This window comes from Aquila chrysaetos, chromosome 10, assembly GCF_900496995.4.
Source record: "Aquila chrysaetos chrysaetos chromosome 10, bAquChr1.4, whole genome shotgun sequence".
NCBI classification, from domain to species: Eukaryota; Metazoa; Chordata; class Aves; order Accipitriformes; family Accipitridae; genus Aquila; species Aquila chrysaetos.
Window position 1 is genome coordinate 20,262,633 of NC_044013.1, and position 13,846 is coordinate 20,276,478.

The following is a 13,846-nucleotide window of genomic DNA, read 5'->3' on the forward strand; positions in this document are numbered from 1 at the left end:
TTTTTTTTCTTTTCATTTTTAATGCGGACAAACAAAAAATGTGCTTGGCTCCCAGGTGGTTATTCTAAATGCTGACACACTAAAGAATGGGAGATTGTGCTGGAAAGCTGTGACCTAGGTGGAGATGCCATCAAAGTTAACTGTCTCTGCCTAAGACGCAGCAATGTGTTGGGGAAAAAGTTATTGCAATCCCTGGCAGAGACTGAGACCACAGGTCTGCAGAGCTGGTGATATTCTGTGTGTGCGGACTTCAGGGTCCCAGAGGAAGAGACAGAGTAGAGCAAAGTCGTCTTCTCTCCATCTTTCTCGTAGCCATTCCTCAACACGTGCCATGCAGGCTGCCACCAAGTGCCACATTCCAGTTCTCTAAATATCTTTACCCTGTGTTTGTTCACAATCAATAGAGTCCTGCTTCTCTAGCTTGTCTGGTAAGGCCTGTGTTTGTACCTGTCTTGTGTAAGCAGTTAGGGTTTGTGAATGAAGCCTGACCCATTCATTTAGTATCTGATTCCACTCCTTCTTGATGGTAAACAGTTAATGTTTTTCTTTGTTAAACAGTATGAGAAACATTAAAAGAAAGAATTAATTTATCTCATTTAAATACCTACCTCAAATTTGAAGGCATGAGCATATTTTCCATATTCAAGTGAGTTGTTTGAAAAGTAAAGGAGCGTACAAGTAGATAGGAGCAGGCGAAGAGATACCTTCCCTTGCAAGCTCTCTTTTGAGCTGAAAAGGAGATACCATCTTTTCGAAGAATTAGGGGCTGAAAGTGTTCTTGTTATGGAGCAGTTCTATTTTTTTCTTACCTGTTCTTAGCTGGGTTGCAAGTAGAAAGGTGTCATTGGCTTGGAATAAGAAATGCATTTTCTAACAAGATATCATTGTCCTAAAATTCTGCTTTACTCCAGATTTGGGGGGCGTCTTTTTGAAAGTAACTCTAGTGTCTCTGTGTTTGTTCTTGCTTTGTATTTCTAGCCTGTATTTGAACAGAAATAGTAATTTTGGATATTGGCAAGCTGTGGCTGTTACAGAAATAGAGACTAGGTTGCACGTCCTGAAGACGAGATGTCAGCAATACAGGTTTTTATGATTCTTGTCCAGATTTTGTTGATGCCAGTGAGAGTTTTTGAAGTGTTTTGATAGGCTTTTGATCACATTTTAAAGGAGGAGGGGTAGTTCATTAAACCACTGTGCTTTTCAACTCATATTCAGGCCATTCAACATGGAGAACATTGCTGTACAAATGGCACCTCATCCAAACCCACATGTTATTCTTGAAAGCTCATTAGTGGCTGATGACTTCTCTTGGAGCCATGCAGCATGCCATTGGGAGAATGGGCTGAGGGATGTTCCTCCCTGGTCTCTGGGGTTGCTTGTTTCTCTTCCCAGTATTTCTGTAAGCGGCAGGGCTGGTGCCAGGGCAGCAAATGGGGAATGCATTTGCTCTTGTGTGGGAACAGTAGCCTTCCGTGTTGCTGGGTGTGTTTCGTTCTTGAAAATTGACTTATGAAACAGCTAGAAAAAAGTCTTTGTAGTTCTTGCATGTCATGGAAATCTTGGACTCTGACAAGGTAACAGACCAGTTGTGCTCTGTTACAGCTGTAAGATCTGTCACAAAAAATAACATGTTAGCGTGAAAACAGGCTAGTGGGGGGTTTGGGGTTTTTTTTTTTGGTTTCTCTATGCCAGTTTTTCTTTTCAGTCTCTGTCCCATTGGGTTAGTGACATGGAAGTCTCTGGGAAGCAGGACCAGCTGCTGATAATGCCGTTTGAGGGGTTGTGTGCAAGTGAACATGGATCTTTCTGAAAGAGGGTAATAATTTGCTACCAATTCCCTTTCGGAACCAATGGGGTAGTGCCTGTTTTTTCTGCTGTGGCTTACTTGTAAAACCTTCTCTTCAAAAGTGTGAGCCCAGCCTTAGTTGTAACTTTGGGTGAAAATTCTTCCCAGGGTTTATCTTAATACATGTTTTTATTTAACGCTGTGCCAGAGAAAGGATGAATTTTGGTAGCTCCAACTAATTCTCCTCCAGTTTTAAAGGATAATAAAAGTTATTTTAAAAAACCAAACAAACATTTGCTTTATAAGTTAAGTAGTTATTTTTCCTGGTATGAAGTTAAGTACTTTTTTTTCCTGATACATGTTTAAGGAAATCACAACAATGCTTTTAGCCGCTCTTTAGAATATTTAGTGCTAGATCCAGAAGCCACTGGAGTACCTTGAAATAAAGAGGTTTTCATCACTGCCTATAGACTACAGTTCTCCCGTTTTAGTTAATCTAAGACACAAGAATAGTCCTATGGATCTCACAGAGACTGTAATTGTAGAAAACTACCTTTCAAAGTGAGAAATTACTTGAAAATCAGCATGGTGCTTCACCTGAGTTGGAAATAAGAATGTGGCAACTATTTGCATGCAAGTTATAAATTTATTTCACATTTTGTATAAAGATAATATTCTGAGAAACCCCTATAGGGGTTGAAGCTCCAGAGATGTGGGTTCTAGCCCAATTTCTGTCATTAGCGGGTTGGAAATCCTTACTTCAGTCTTTTTTTGTAATTTTGTTTCTGTCTCCTTGTTTGTTAAATGGTTGCAGTATGTTGATACCATTAGTAAACTGCTGTGGGATCTAACAGGGGGAAACCTCTGTATTTTGGCCACATACAGTGTGGTAGCAATTAAGAGTACTCCACACAACTTCTGTATAATACTTTTCATCAGACATCAGCATGAAAGAGAAAAGCAATATTGAGAAGAGACAGGCAGCATTAGCACATGCAGTCAGGGGGAGCCTGTTTCCTTGGTTATCAGACTTCCCCCCCACACCCTCCCCCACCTTGTCCGTACATGGTGGTTTCTATTTTCAGCAGGTAAAGTCAAGAAACAGCAGAGCTGTAAGAATGCGTTTTGCAGTATGAGCTTCCGTGAGCTTGCCGGTTGTCCAGCAGCCCCGTGTCCGCTGTTGCGCAGCCCTTGCTGTGCTCCCTGTCCGGGTACGTGCCCCCATTGAGCAGCCTGCAGTGCGGGCGGCACGCTGCCCTGTAGGTTTGAACAAGGGTGCTCTTCGAGGAGACACAAGTTCTCGTAGCCTGCTCCATATTTCTGTGCCATATGTAGCACTGTGCTGCATGGGCAGCCTTCAGGTGGTCACTTTGGTTTTAAAGGTAAGTCTGTGTGTAACTTGTCATTCAATTTGAATCATGCAATATTTTAAAGGTTAGATAGACACCAGTCCTAATCCTGCAGCCCTTCCTTTGGGCACTCTCCCTAGCTATGGTGGGGAACTGGAGAACACCTGAGTCGTTTTAAAAGGTTTTGGATAGTGCAGGGTTTTTGTTTTTTGGGGTTTTTTTTTAATGTAAAGAGAAGATTTTATAAACACAGTCGTTTAATGAACATTACTTGTCATAGCCAGCGAGGAGAGCCGAGTCTGGTGGTGAGTTTGTCTTTCATGTACTACTCCCTAGAGGGTGCCATACACTTACTTTCTGCAGTCCTGTTCGCTCTGTAGCCAGGTGACATTGCAAGGGTTGCTGGGAAGGTATCTGCCAAATGTCGCACTAGTGTAATCATTGCTTGCTGCTGTCAGGTACGATGAAGAGAAATGAGGTGGTTGAATGATTTAAGCCCCTTTCATATAGTTATAACCATATACTACTCATTGGGGAGTTTGCACTGACCGTAACATAGTATGGTTAAGAGTTGTTTGTGTTGGTCAAGGATAGCTTCATGAGAAGGAAACACAATTTCAAGATGAAAAAGCTGTAGTGTCATTCAGGAGCTGTACTGACCAGTTACTGCAGGAAATGCCTGCTTTCCCCAGCCACTAAGGAGCAGCTGGTGGAAACTAAAGAAATACAAAGTCTGTGTACTTCTGACACCTTTGGCAAGGCCTTTGGGCCTGCTCTGCTATTTGAGACCTCAGTGTTTCTGACATTTAACTGTTTTGAAGCAAAGCTTTGAAATACAGTGCATGAATGTTTTTAAATGACTGTAAGAGGGTATGTTGTGAGTGGAAGGCACAGATGATACTTACGGCTTTTAGCAACTGTGAGTGCATAAGCTTTCTTTGAAATAGGTACGTGATCACTATGTATATTTTAAAGCTTTTTTTTTTTTCTCAAAACATATGATGGCAGTGGTTCAGCCTAGCACTGCACAGCCTGTTGTAGGCCACTGGGCTGGATGTGAAAGCTTTGGGACATAACTGTGTTGAAAGAGATGACAGGGCAGCTCTTGAAGATGGATTCTCATAGTCCCCCAGACCTCCACCAGCAACCTGGCAGCAGACAGAGAACAGGAGGTGGTATTGGAAATGCTGCCTCTGTGGCACTGAGAGATGCCACTATAACGTGGTATCCCTCACATTGCTTTAAGGACACAGTCATTTGAAAAAGTATGCTGAAAGATCCAAGTTTACACTGTTCCTCAGGCATAAAATGTGCAAGGAAAGCAGGCACATTAGTGAGGGTTTCTGTCATCAAGCAGACTGCCGTGAAGACTACCTCTTGGAGTACTTCACCCGTCTGATCCAGGTCTCAATTGCGGTTCCTTGGAGGCTGGTTAGGATTCCACTGTTTGTTTTGAAGTAGCAGAGCATGAAGAGAGGCTTTCAAACTTGGATACATTCCACCCCCACCCCACCACCCCCACCCCCCCTCCCCCCCCCGTTTTCCTCTGCAAATGCCTCCAAGCCTTTATGAAAACAAATACTGGAGACAAGGACCTTTGATATCTCTGAGGAAAATTCCCTTTGCTAAGAAGATAATGTCTATCAGTTCTTTTTGTTTTGGAAGGGTGATGTGGGTGATAAATTATAAGGTGCTGAGAGATGACACAGTAGCTCATCAAAATGTGAGTGATCCTCGTCTGCACCAAGATAGACACTGTAGTTTTGTGGTTGTATCTTGCTTGAAATGCTTGCCTGCTACTTGTATAGGCTAGACCTTAACAGAAATTTTACTATAACTGTGGGTCTATGTGAGGAGCTGTGAGTGACAGCCAGTGGCCACATTACTTATGTGTCGTTGGGAGCTGCTTATCATCTGCACCAGGATGACATATGTGGAATAGTAACTCATGCAGGATAGCCTTGAAAAACTGAAAGACTCACTCTAGTCTTCCCAAGAGAACAATTCATGCTTTAAAATGGTGAGGGCTTGCAGGTGGGTCTGACTCCAGACATGCTCAGATGTGCTTAGCCGAGCACTGTGTATGTGTACCAGTACATCACCTGGACTAGAACCATCCCAAGCTATCTCTGATTGAGCTGTGTGAGGTAAATAGCTCACCTGGCAAATTTTTGTGCTATCTTAGATGAAGGATTTTCAGTGAATGGACATTGTTTTGCCAGTTTATTAACTACTTTGAGTTTAGGTAAATGGTCCTGCGAGTTGGCTTCAGAGTGTCAACAAATTGCTCTCTGTGAGAGTAGCTTTGTATAAACCTGCTTTACACCAGCGAGTACCTTGCTCGGCTGGTCACTCGGGCATCCTTTGATAAGTCATAATGGTGGCATGAGCATTATCATCTGTAACAATGCTTCTTCTTGTTATTTGTACTGTTAGGCTGTCTTTAGTTCCTGTTAATGGCTTGGAGCTTTTGTGGGCCAGGCTGAGCAGACTGTCATAAGCAGGTCCAGGAGCGTTCCTGTTTTTGTGGGTGGCTCCTGCAGTCACCTGTCATTGTAGCTTTAGGATCATCCCACTTCAAGACTTTCTGCATAACTTCTCAGCGCACGTCATGCAAACACGTCTTGGAGAGGAGGTCTTGTTTTCTGGAGAATAAAAAACCAAAATGGAACATGCCATCTTGACAGCTGAGCAGGTGTGGGCAAAGGGTTCTTCTAACCTGCAGCCACCCTCCTTGCCTGAGGAGAATGCAGCCTCCTCTGGTGCTAGAAGGAAGGATCAGTGTTTCATTTGGAAAGTCATCCTCTCACTAAAGGATCTACTCTGAGAGCTGCCTTTCTGTCTTCCTGTTTAAAGCCCTCAGCTGAAGACCAGCATACCAATAGGTTATATCCTGTTTATTCAAATGACACAAAGAGAAAGGAAAATTAATGGAATAAAGCAAGCTGTGGGAAGGAAACAAGCTTTTAATGTGGTGTGCTAAAGAGGTATGAAATAGGAGTGTTAGAAAATGTTTGGTAGCCTCTTTAGAAAGTCTTGCAGCCTGCAGAAACGGAAATGCAGGAATATTGTGGAAGAGAAATAACCCACTGCTTGGAAGATGAGGGGTTTACTCTCTGCTGCAGACCTCCTGCCAGAGACAGTTTACCTCTTCAGGCCCTGACTGCCCATTTGCAGAGCTGGCATCTCTTTTGTGTGGAAGCTGAGGCTGGATGACGGATAGCTGTTAGCTTGAGGATCCAGATGCCTTTGAAGTCTGCTTTCTAATCACAGACTTCATAACACACGGCAAGTGTGACCCACTTCTGCTCTTGTACAGCTTTGCTGCTGCATAGACCCAGCCCTTAGAGTTGCCAAAGACTGGGTCACTGAAGTAATCTGGGTTAAAACAGCCATCTTGCCTCTTCAATTCTTTTTTTCTTTTTTTTTTTTTCATTGGGGTATCTTTAGTGGTCTGCTTCCCAGCCTGTTCCTGTAAACCATCATGCTGATGTTACATGGCTACTTAGCAGAGCTGAAATGAGTGGTGGTTAAGAATGGAGTGAGAGTGGGCAGCAGGTGGCTTCCACCGTGGATATTCCTTAGCCCAGCATTGTTGCCAAAGTCTTCCTAATGGGGAATTAAGGAGTTGCTTGCACAAAGGAGTATTTTGCTTCCCAGGGGGTTTCACTGGATTCAGCTTCTGGATTAAAGTGCTAATTAACACAAAATAGTGCTTGATGCTTCACTGTAAGAGTAACTAACGCTGTTGATAGTTGGTGTATAAGCATAATATATGCTAATGAGATCCCTACATTTGAAGAACAAAGCTGTTGATACTGTGTGTGTGTCCAGGCATTTTTAATGGACTGGGAGTTTTCCTTTCCAATGTTAGTTCATGCTTCTGTGAGATTTCCTTAAAACAGAAGGGGGGTTTTAGCTCTTTAGTGGTTTCTTTTCCCCTGTGCATTAGCTGTTTTTTCAGTTCTTGAATTTTGATCAAGGTCTGGAGGCTACTTTTAGCTGGCTTTGGCTTGTTAGTTTACTTGTTTTCGGACTAAGTGTCATTTTTCTCTCCTAAGACATGAAATGCCAAGATTATGTCATTCCTACTTGTATCTAATAATAGCTTAAACCACAAATAATTGTATGAAGTCACTTGGGCCACTGGCAGAGAATAGTTTGATGCAAAGACCACTGAAATGAATGGGATTCTTCACTGAGAGTGAAGCGAAGCTTTGGGTCAAGCCCTCGGGTGCTATTCCATGTATGCGTGCATGACAGTGTTGGGCTGTGCTATGGAAACCAAATTTCATAAAAATCCCTGCCAGCTCTCCCAGCTGAACACTGGTGAGCAAAAGAAGATGCCATACAGACAGACAGGATATGTGTCAGCAGCCCCCAAGGTAGCAGAGCAGTTGCTGCAATAGCCAGCAACAGACGTTATCCAGGCCCATATTGCTGCTGCTGGAATTAAAGTAGGAATGTAGGTCTCCCAGCTGCCCAGCGCATCCTTTGTGTGGCCAAGGTGTCAGTCGCAGTTCTGGAGTAGGCAAGGGACCGATGAAAATGTAAACAATAGCAGCAACAGCAGGCAGGATTGCTGATTTGGTGTAGAAATTAGCCAGCTGTGCCACTGTGCTCTTGTAATTGCACTAGAAAAGTCAAACTAAGCAGCATGATGTGAGCCCCCTCTCTAGGGTGTGCCAGCGGATAGGCAGGCACAGCACGTAAGTGTGTGAAGTCTGCGCCCAGTGAGATCCAAGGGGGAAGAGTCGGGTAGGTGCGTTGGCAGAGCTGTGGGTGAGTTTGTGCAGTGCCTGCCAGGGCTGCTATTTTCTGTATGTACTCAAAGCAGCTTACTCTAAAGAAACAATGGCAATGAGTTTGTTGCTTTTAAAGAACAAATTTGAAGGATTTAGCTTTTCTGGCAAATGCTTTAATTAAAATGATGCTGTCTTTTGCCAGATCGCTGAGCAATTAAACCCTAATCAAGCCCAGAAGAAAGTATTTCCGCAGAATGTTTTCAGTGCAATTCCTGACTGAGATTTTGAGGAGGAGTGTTATTTACAAAGATCTCATTAACAGACATTAAAAGGTTGTTTATGCCCCCATGGGAATTGATGACAAAATTTTCATGGCCTTCATTAGAAATCAAAGCCTTTTGATGCGAGGTAAATACGGTTTTGGGTGCACGTATAATGAAGTTATATATATTAACTTAAAAGCAGCTTCTCTGGAAACCCTGTTGGAAATCCTTAGTTTTCCTAATGTGTAGGAGAAATCCATTTTCTGTAGATATTTTTAGTGCTAACTTCCTCTCAAGTGCTATTATCTTACACTCTCTACCATTAATGCTTGCTGTGTTCCCAGGTCAGTCATGTGATTGCTAAGCATCCCTGCCTGCTTTTTGAATGACTTGTCAGGCAGGAGCCAGAAAGGCAAGTTGTTACTGCTGACTGCCAGCAGCTGCTTCTCCTTGCCTGGATCCTGACTGATAAAACACTAAAATGCTTTCCTCTTACCCTTCTTGGAAGGTCATCGGTGTTTGGTTCAGTGTGAGACCCTGTCAGCAGAGACCCTTCTCAACACAAGCCTCCTATGTAGATGTAAAAATGTATTACTCTGCAGAAGGCACGCATGTGTGGGAGCACACAACAACTACGCTATTGAAAGGCATTTCAGAGCTGCACACTGCTGTTTCTCATTGAGCCATGGCTATTTTAGCATGAGCTGGATGAAGCAGTCCAGATTTCTGCATTATTTTTTTTTTTTTACCACTTGTTACATTTACAACTCAAATGAGCTTGCTGTGCTTCAGAAAATTGCAAGAAGTGAAAAGATTACAGCCCAAACCCCTCAGTGAGCTTAAATGTCTCTCTTTTTTTGTGGCAAAACACCCTAAGGCAAAGTATTTTAAAAACAGCAGTGCTGATAATGAGAGCTAATAACTTTCCAGATGTTTGTTATTTTGCTACATATGACTTTTTTAAAAAGGTATTTAAGCTGATCCTGCCAGTTGTTGTGGATGCCTCTGTGTGTGTGTGTGTGTGTGTGTGTTAATGAACAGCTGGCTCTTTTGAACTAGGAATTTTAATACTTTCAGTTCCATGAAACCGGAATCAGTGGAGGCGGCTGATTGTACAAGAGAGGGAGCACATTTTCTCATGTGAATTCAGAAGCACAGAGGGAGGGAGAGAGAAAAAAGCATCGTAACATTGCGTGTGTTTCAGTTTCAGTGGATCAAATCTTTCCTCTATCTGCATCCAAGCTCTTTGGTTGTGATCAGATGATCAGAGCTCAAGGAAGCGATTGGAGAGCGAGCTGGCTGCAGCTGCACTGTAGGCTGTTTTCAGCGACAAGGAGCCACTGTTTTTCAAACACAGCATAAACATAGAAGTTATTTTGTAGGCTTCAGGATGCAGATATGGGTTGTGCTGCCAGCATTGTTCTGCTCCAAGCCTTTCGTTCTGTGGTACAGAGGAACTGTCCACATATCTGCAGGCGACGACGACGAGAGGAGTTGTCACATGAAATTCTGCCGCTGGATAGCGATGATGAAATGAGCAGACCCAGGACTCTCATCATAATGGTATGGTATACTTTAATTGGCAGAGAGAGGCGACAGAATTATTATTACAGATGTTACGTGACTATTTATTTCCTTTATGTATTTGTAGAGAAAAAGCATTGACAGGCTATTTGTCACTGTAGGTTAGTTTGCTGGTAGATGTGCTGTCTCTGTTGTCAAACAGAGCTGAAATATTACTTTATGGGTGAAGCTGAGCACTACATATAAGCTCTCCGTAAAGTGAATGTTCTGTTATTTAATTGTTGGTAGGTTTTGTTGCTATTTGCGAGATAGGCAGCACTGGCGCCGGTAGTGTGGTTATGTTTTATTTCAGACTTGGAATTCCAAACAGCAGACAGCTTAGGAAACGTTTACTGAGTCTGTTCATCATAATAACAAAAACAAACCCAAAAGCCAAACAAAACAAAAAAACTTTACTTTCACCCAGGATGCAGTTGGAATTTATATCAAGTTATATGCAAATAAACTCCCATATATCTTTGCTGCAAACAGTTCGCAGCAGTAAAACATTTGCTGGATCACCGCTTTCTGGCTTAGTGAGTTGCCTCTGTTCTTTAAGGACGGGAGGCTTGAAAGGCTCTCGGTCTTTGAGAGTCATTTTCTTTCTGAATTAAATTGGATCATTTTTATTTTGTGGTGGGAATATAATAAGCACTATAGGTTTATTAGGAATAAGTGACAGGGTTGTTCCTCATTATAAATCACTGTTTCAGAATAAGGAATACGCTTATTGCTTAATTACTGTTCTTCCTTGCCAAATACATGTATGGTGAGCATTTCTAGAACCCTGAGTGGTTTGAGTCTGAGGTGGCAATGATTTGGTACTATGTGGCTCTAGCTTGGTAAAATTACCAAGACACTGCAAATAGTATTTTTGCCAGTTTATCATGGCACACGTGTATAATATTTGAGTGGTAGATATTTTTTTTTTTAATGTAGGGTATGCTATGATGAAGTCCAAAGTGCATCCCCCTGATACCTCTCTGTATCACACAGGGCATTAACTTAGTTATAAGTGGGTGATGGTAACACAGAGAATTTAATAGCCGTCATGAGTTCTAGCAGTGGTTTTAATAGAGCATTGCTGCCCATAGAGAGGTGTGTAGTGCAGTCATGGCAACTATAGTAGCGAGGACCCAATCCAAGCGGTGCTTTATGTATCAGGTGAGGGTATTATCCAGTGCATGGGGGAGGCTAATGGTCATAAGGAGGAAGGGGATGGATTTCATCATCCCGAAGCTGATGTTTAGACTTCTTTTACTTTAAAATCTAGTATCTATAAAACAAACTTTTTTTCCACTTAATGGTTAAATAAACAACCTCAACAGTATTTAAACAAATAACTGTCTCCTTCCTGATAGTAATTTCAAGCATAATGAAGTGAGAAGGGTCTGGAAGAAATTGCAGCATGTCCAAGTATGGATCATCTGTGCAACTTGCTTCAGTCCATGGAAGAAAAGCGTAGTCTTGGGTGTCGTGGCAGCAAACAATGTACCAACCTCCCCATACAGATGCAGTTAGCAGCAGCTTGAGTTGCGGTTCCTTGTGTGGTAAATCCTGGGAGAGTGGGGCTTCAAGAGCTGCAGCAAAGGTCCCTGGGCTCTCAAAGAAGTGAGGCTTTACCACAGTGTGGAGGGAGCTGTGGAAGCTGTCCACCACCCTGCAGGGCTGGGGAATTTCCCAAAGGAGAGGCACACTGGTCAGAGCCAGATGGTCTGTTACCTGCTGCTGGATGTGGGCTTTCAGAGATCCCCTGCTGGTCTCGAACACATCCGCCCATCATAGTAACGGGGACTTTGTTTTCTACAGTACCAGTTAATGCCCTGGTGTTTGTCCTGTCAAAAGGCTGCCCTTCCCTAAGAGATCTGTGGGATCCTTTTTGCCCCTTTGAGAGAGGAAGGATGAGTGGTTCAGCCCCGTCATGGGGCTGCTGTGGGTGCAGGCAGGTGCTTCGGAGGAAAGCTGCTGGGCAGGGGATGATTTGGGAAAATGGTCTTTCCTCGCACATCTTTCTTTCTCTTCTGCATGTGTATTCCTGTGCGTTTTTATTTAGACGCAGTTAATTATGTAACTACCTAAAATAATTTGCCATTGAGCTTTACCGTTAGGCTAGTAATGATGTGGAGACCTGGCGAGCTGAGAAGAAAGCGCTGCTTTAGAGCACTTCTGCGGCAGAAATGGATGGTCCTGTTTCCACCAGAATTCATGTGACTTGAAAGAGCAGCGTGATAAAGAGGGGCTGGAGGCTGCTGGACCTTCATAAAACATGTATTATGGTCCTAACAGATTATGTTTTTTCCCCTTGGTCTGTTGTAGATCATTGAAGTTTATGTCTGGATAATACAGTGGAGACAACTATGTAGACAAGCAAAAGTGTTTAGTTCACAATGTCATTATGCACATTGTGCAGATGCCAGGAGCTAAACTGATCCCAAAGAGATTACTGAGGTTTTTTATGCCTGAGGGCAGTGAGTGATTGGGGAGCCCAAAGAAGAGAGGTGAGGAAATCCCAATATGCAGAATAACTGAAATATACTGACATGCCTGGGTGTGATCACCAGAGGCTGTGGGCTCCTGTCGGCTGAAGATCTGGCATTTTACCTTTTCATGCCTTCAGATGAAATGGTTCTCCTCTTTGTAGCTTGTGTGCCACTGGCTATATGCTCCCTACTGAGAGTGTTAGTATTTGGTATTGATTTGGGGAGATAAACTATGCTTTCTTTTTGAATGGCTTAAGTCCCCAGGCTCTGCTGCATGTTCTTGCAAGTTTGCCTGTTCTGTGTGAAGCAAAAATAAAATCTCAATGTTGCTTTGGTACAGAAAGCAATCCTGAGGCAGAGAGAACAGCAGTCTACCCTAAAATACTCCAGTAAGTATACAGTTCTATAGATGTGCCCCGTTTTCCTCTGTTAATCCCTGAAGAGGAACATCCTTATATGATACTCTTCTAGGAATTGTGCCCTTGTCGGTGGCACTCCAAGCAGGAGATGCTGTGGATGCGCTGCACGAGAAAATAAAGGGAGAAGGCCCAAGTACAATCTCCAGCTATTGCTTAATGGCCACCTACTAATCATTGTATGAAATCTTTAGGCATCACAGCAGGTATTTCTAGCATTCTAGTCCTTGCAGAAAGTGAAGATTGATGTCTTTACTCACAGAATTTTTTTTCCTCTTCAGTTTGTTAGTTTAGAAATCTGGTTTTATCCTTGGGCAAGGCAGATTAATAATCAGTTTTAGATCTTGGCTGGATCCACAGAGCAGGGAGAGATGCCAGAAAGACAAAACTGGAAATTCTTTGTCAATGACTATTGTGTGTCATCTTCTCTTGGACACAACTGCTGGGAGTTGCCAGAGACATGCAAAATAAGTATGCAAACAAGCTCTAACTAGATATACAAGTTGGATCAATGTGTTCAGTGACTGTATTTAATAGACCATCTTGTTGTTTTCTGTACCTTTAACATATGTCTGTAAGAGCTAGTTTTCAAAATAAGTCCATGACATAGTGAGGTTTGAGATATTAAAAAACCTATGTAGAGTGAATGCAAATGACTGTATGTGCTGTTTCTGCAAGAAAAAGGAGAAGAGGAAGATGCCTGAAGGAAGAAAATTTAGTATATGGGGTTATGTGGAACTGTTTGGTGCTTGGAGTGGGGGCACTAATGTTTAGGATTATGCTTTGTGTTTGGAACTTGTGACCTGAAAAGAAGTTGAGCTTTATCTAGTAGGTCATTCTTTGTTTTTTTCATGTGATTTATCATGAACTGTGGCAGCTGAGATTGGTGTGGAAGATAAGAGCAAAGTATGATATTTGAGGATAGCATCCTTTCGTCCACACACACACTCTTTGGTAACCAGCTACACAAAAATGTGGTACAGTGTTTTGCATTTTGAGTAAAATGACCTGTTAGCTTGAACACAGCAATAGCAAGGTGACAATATTACTCTCTCTATTCAGTTCTTCATCTCTGAAGAGACGGCTTGCAGAGATTTTATCTACTCTTTCCAGTAACAGAAGAAGTAAGAGAACCTCCCCTGCTGCACAGGTGCAGGATGGCAGCTGTGCTCTGGCGTACAGGTGGGGCTGGGGTGCTGCCCGAGTTGCTTCTCAGGTCGCTTAGTTTGTAAATGGAATTTTAG

At 42.7% G+C, this 13,846-nt stretch overlaps 1 protein-coding gene across 13 annotated transcripts in view; it reads left to right on the plus strand.

The window, feature by feature from the left end:
- Nucleotides 1–9,417: 9,417 nt before the first annotated feature.
- The window catches only part of DOCK10 (dedicator of cytokinesis 10), a 138,129-nt gene continuing 133,700 nt past the window's right edge, over nucleotides 9,418–13,846 (plus strand). For 5 of the 13 annotated variants that reach the window (XM_030028583.2, XM_030028584.2, XM_030028574.2 and 2 more), the window contains exon 1: nucleotides 9,418–9,706. In XM_030028583.2, coding sequence (XP_029884443.1) covers nucleotides 9,542–9,706 — 165 coding nt within the window. In that variant the 5' untranslated portion in view covers nucleotides 9,418–9,541. The remainder of the gene's footprint in view (nucleotides 9,707–13,846) is intronic. The other 8 variants (XM_030028569.2, XM_030028572.2, XM_030028571.2 and 5 more) reach the window with 3 other exon arrangements.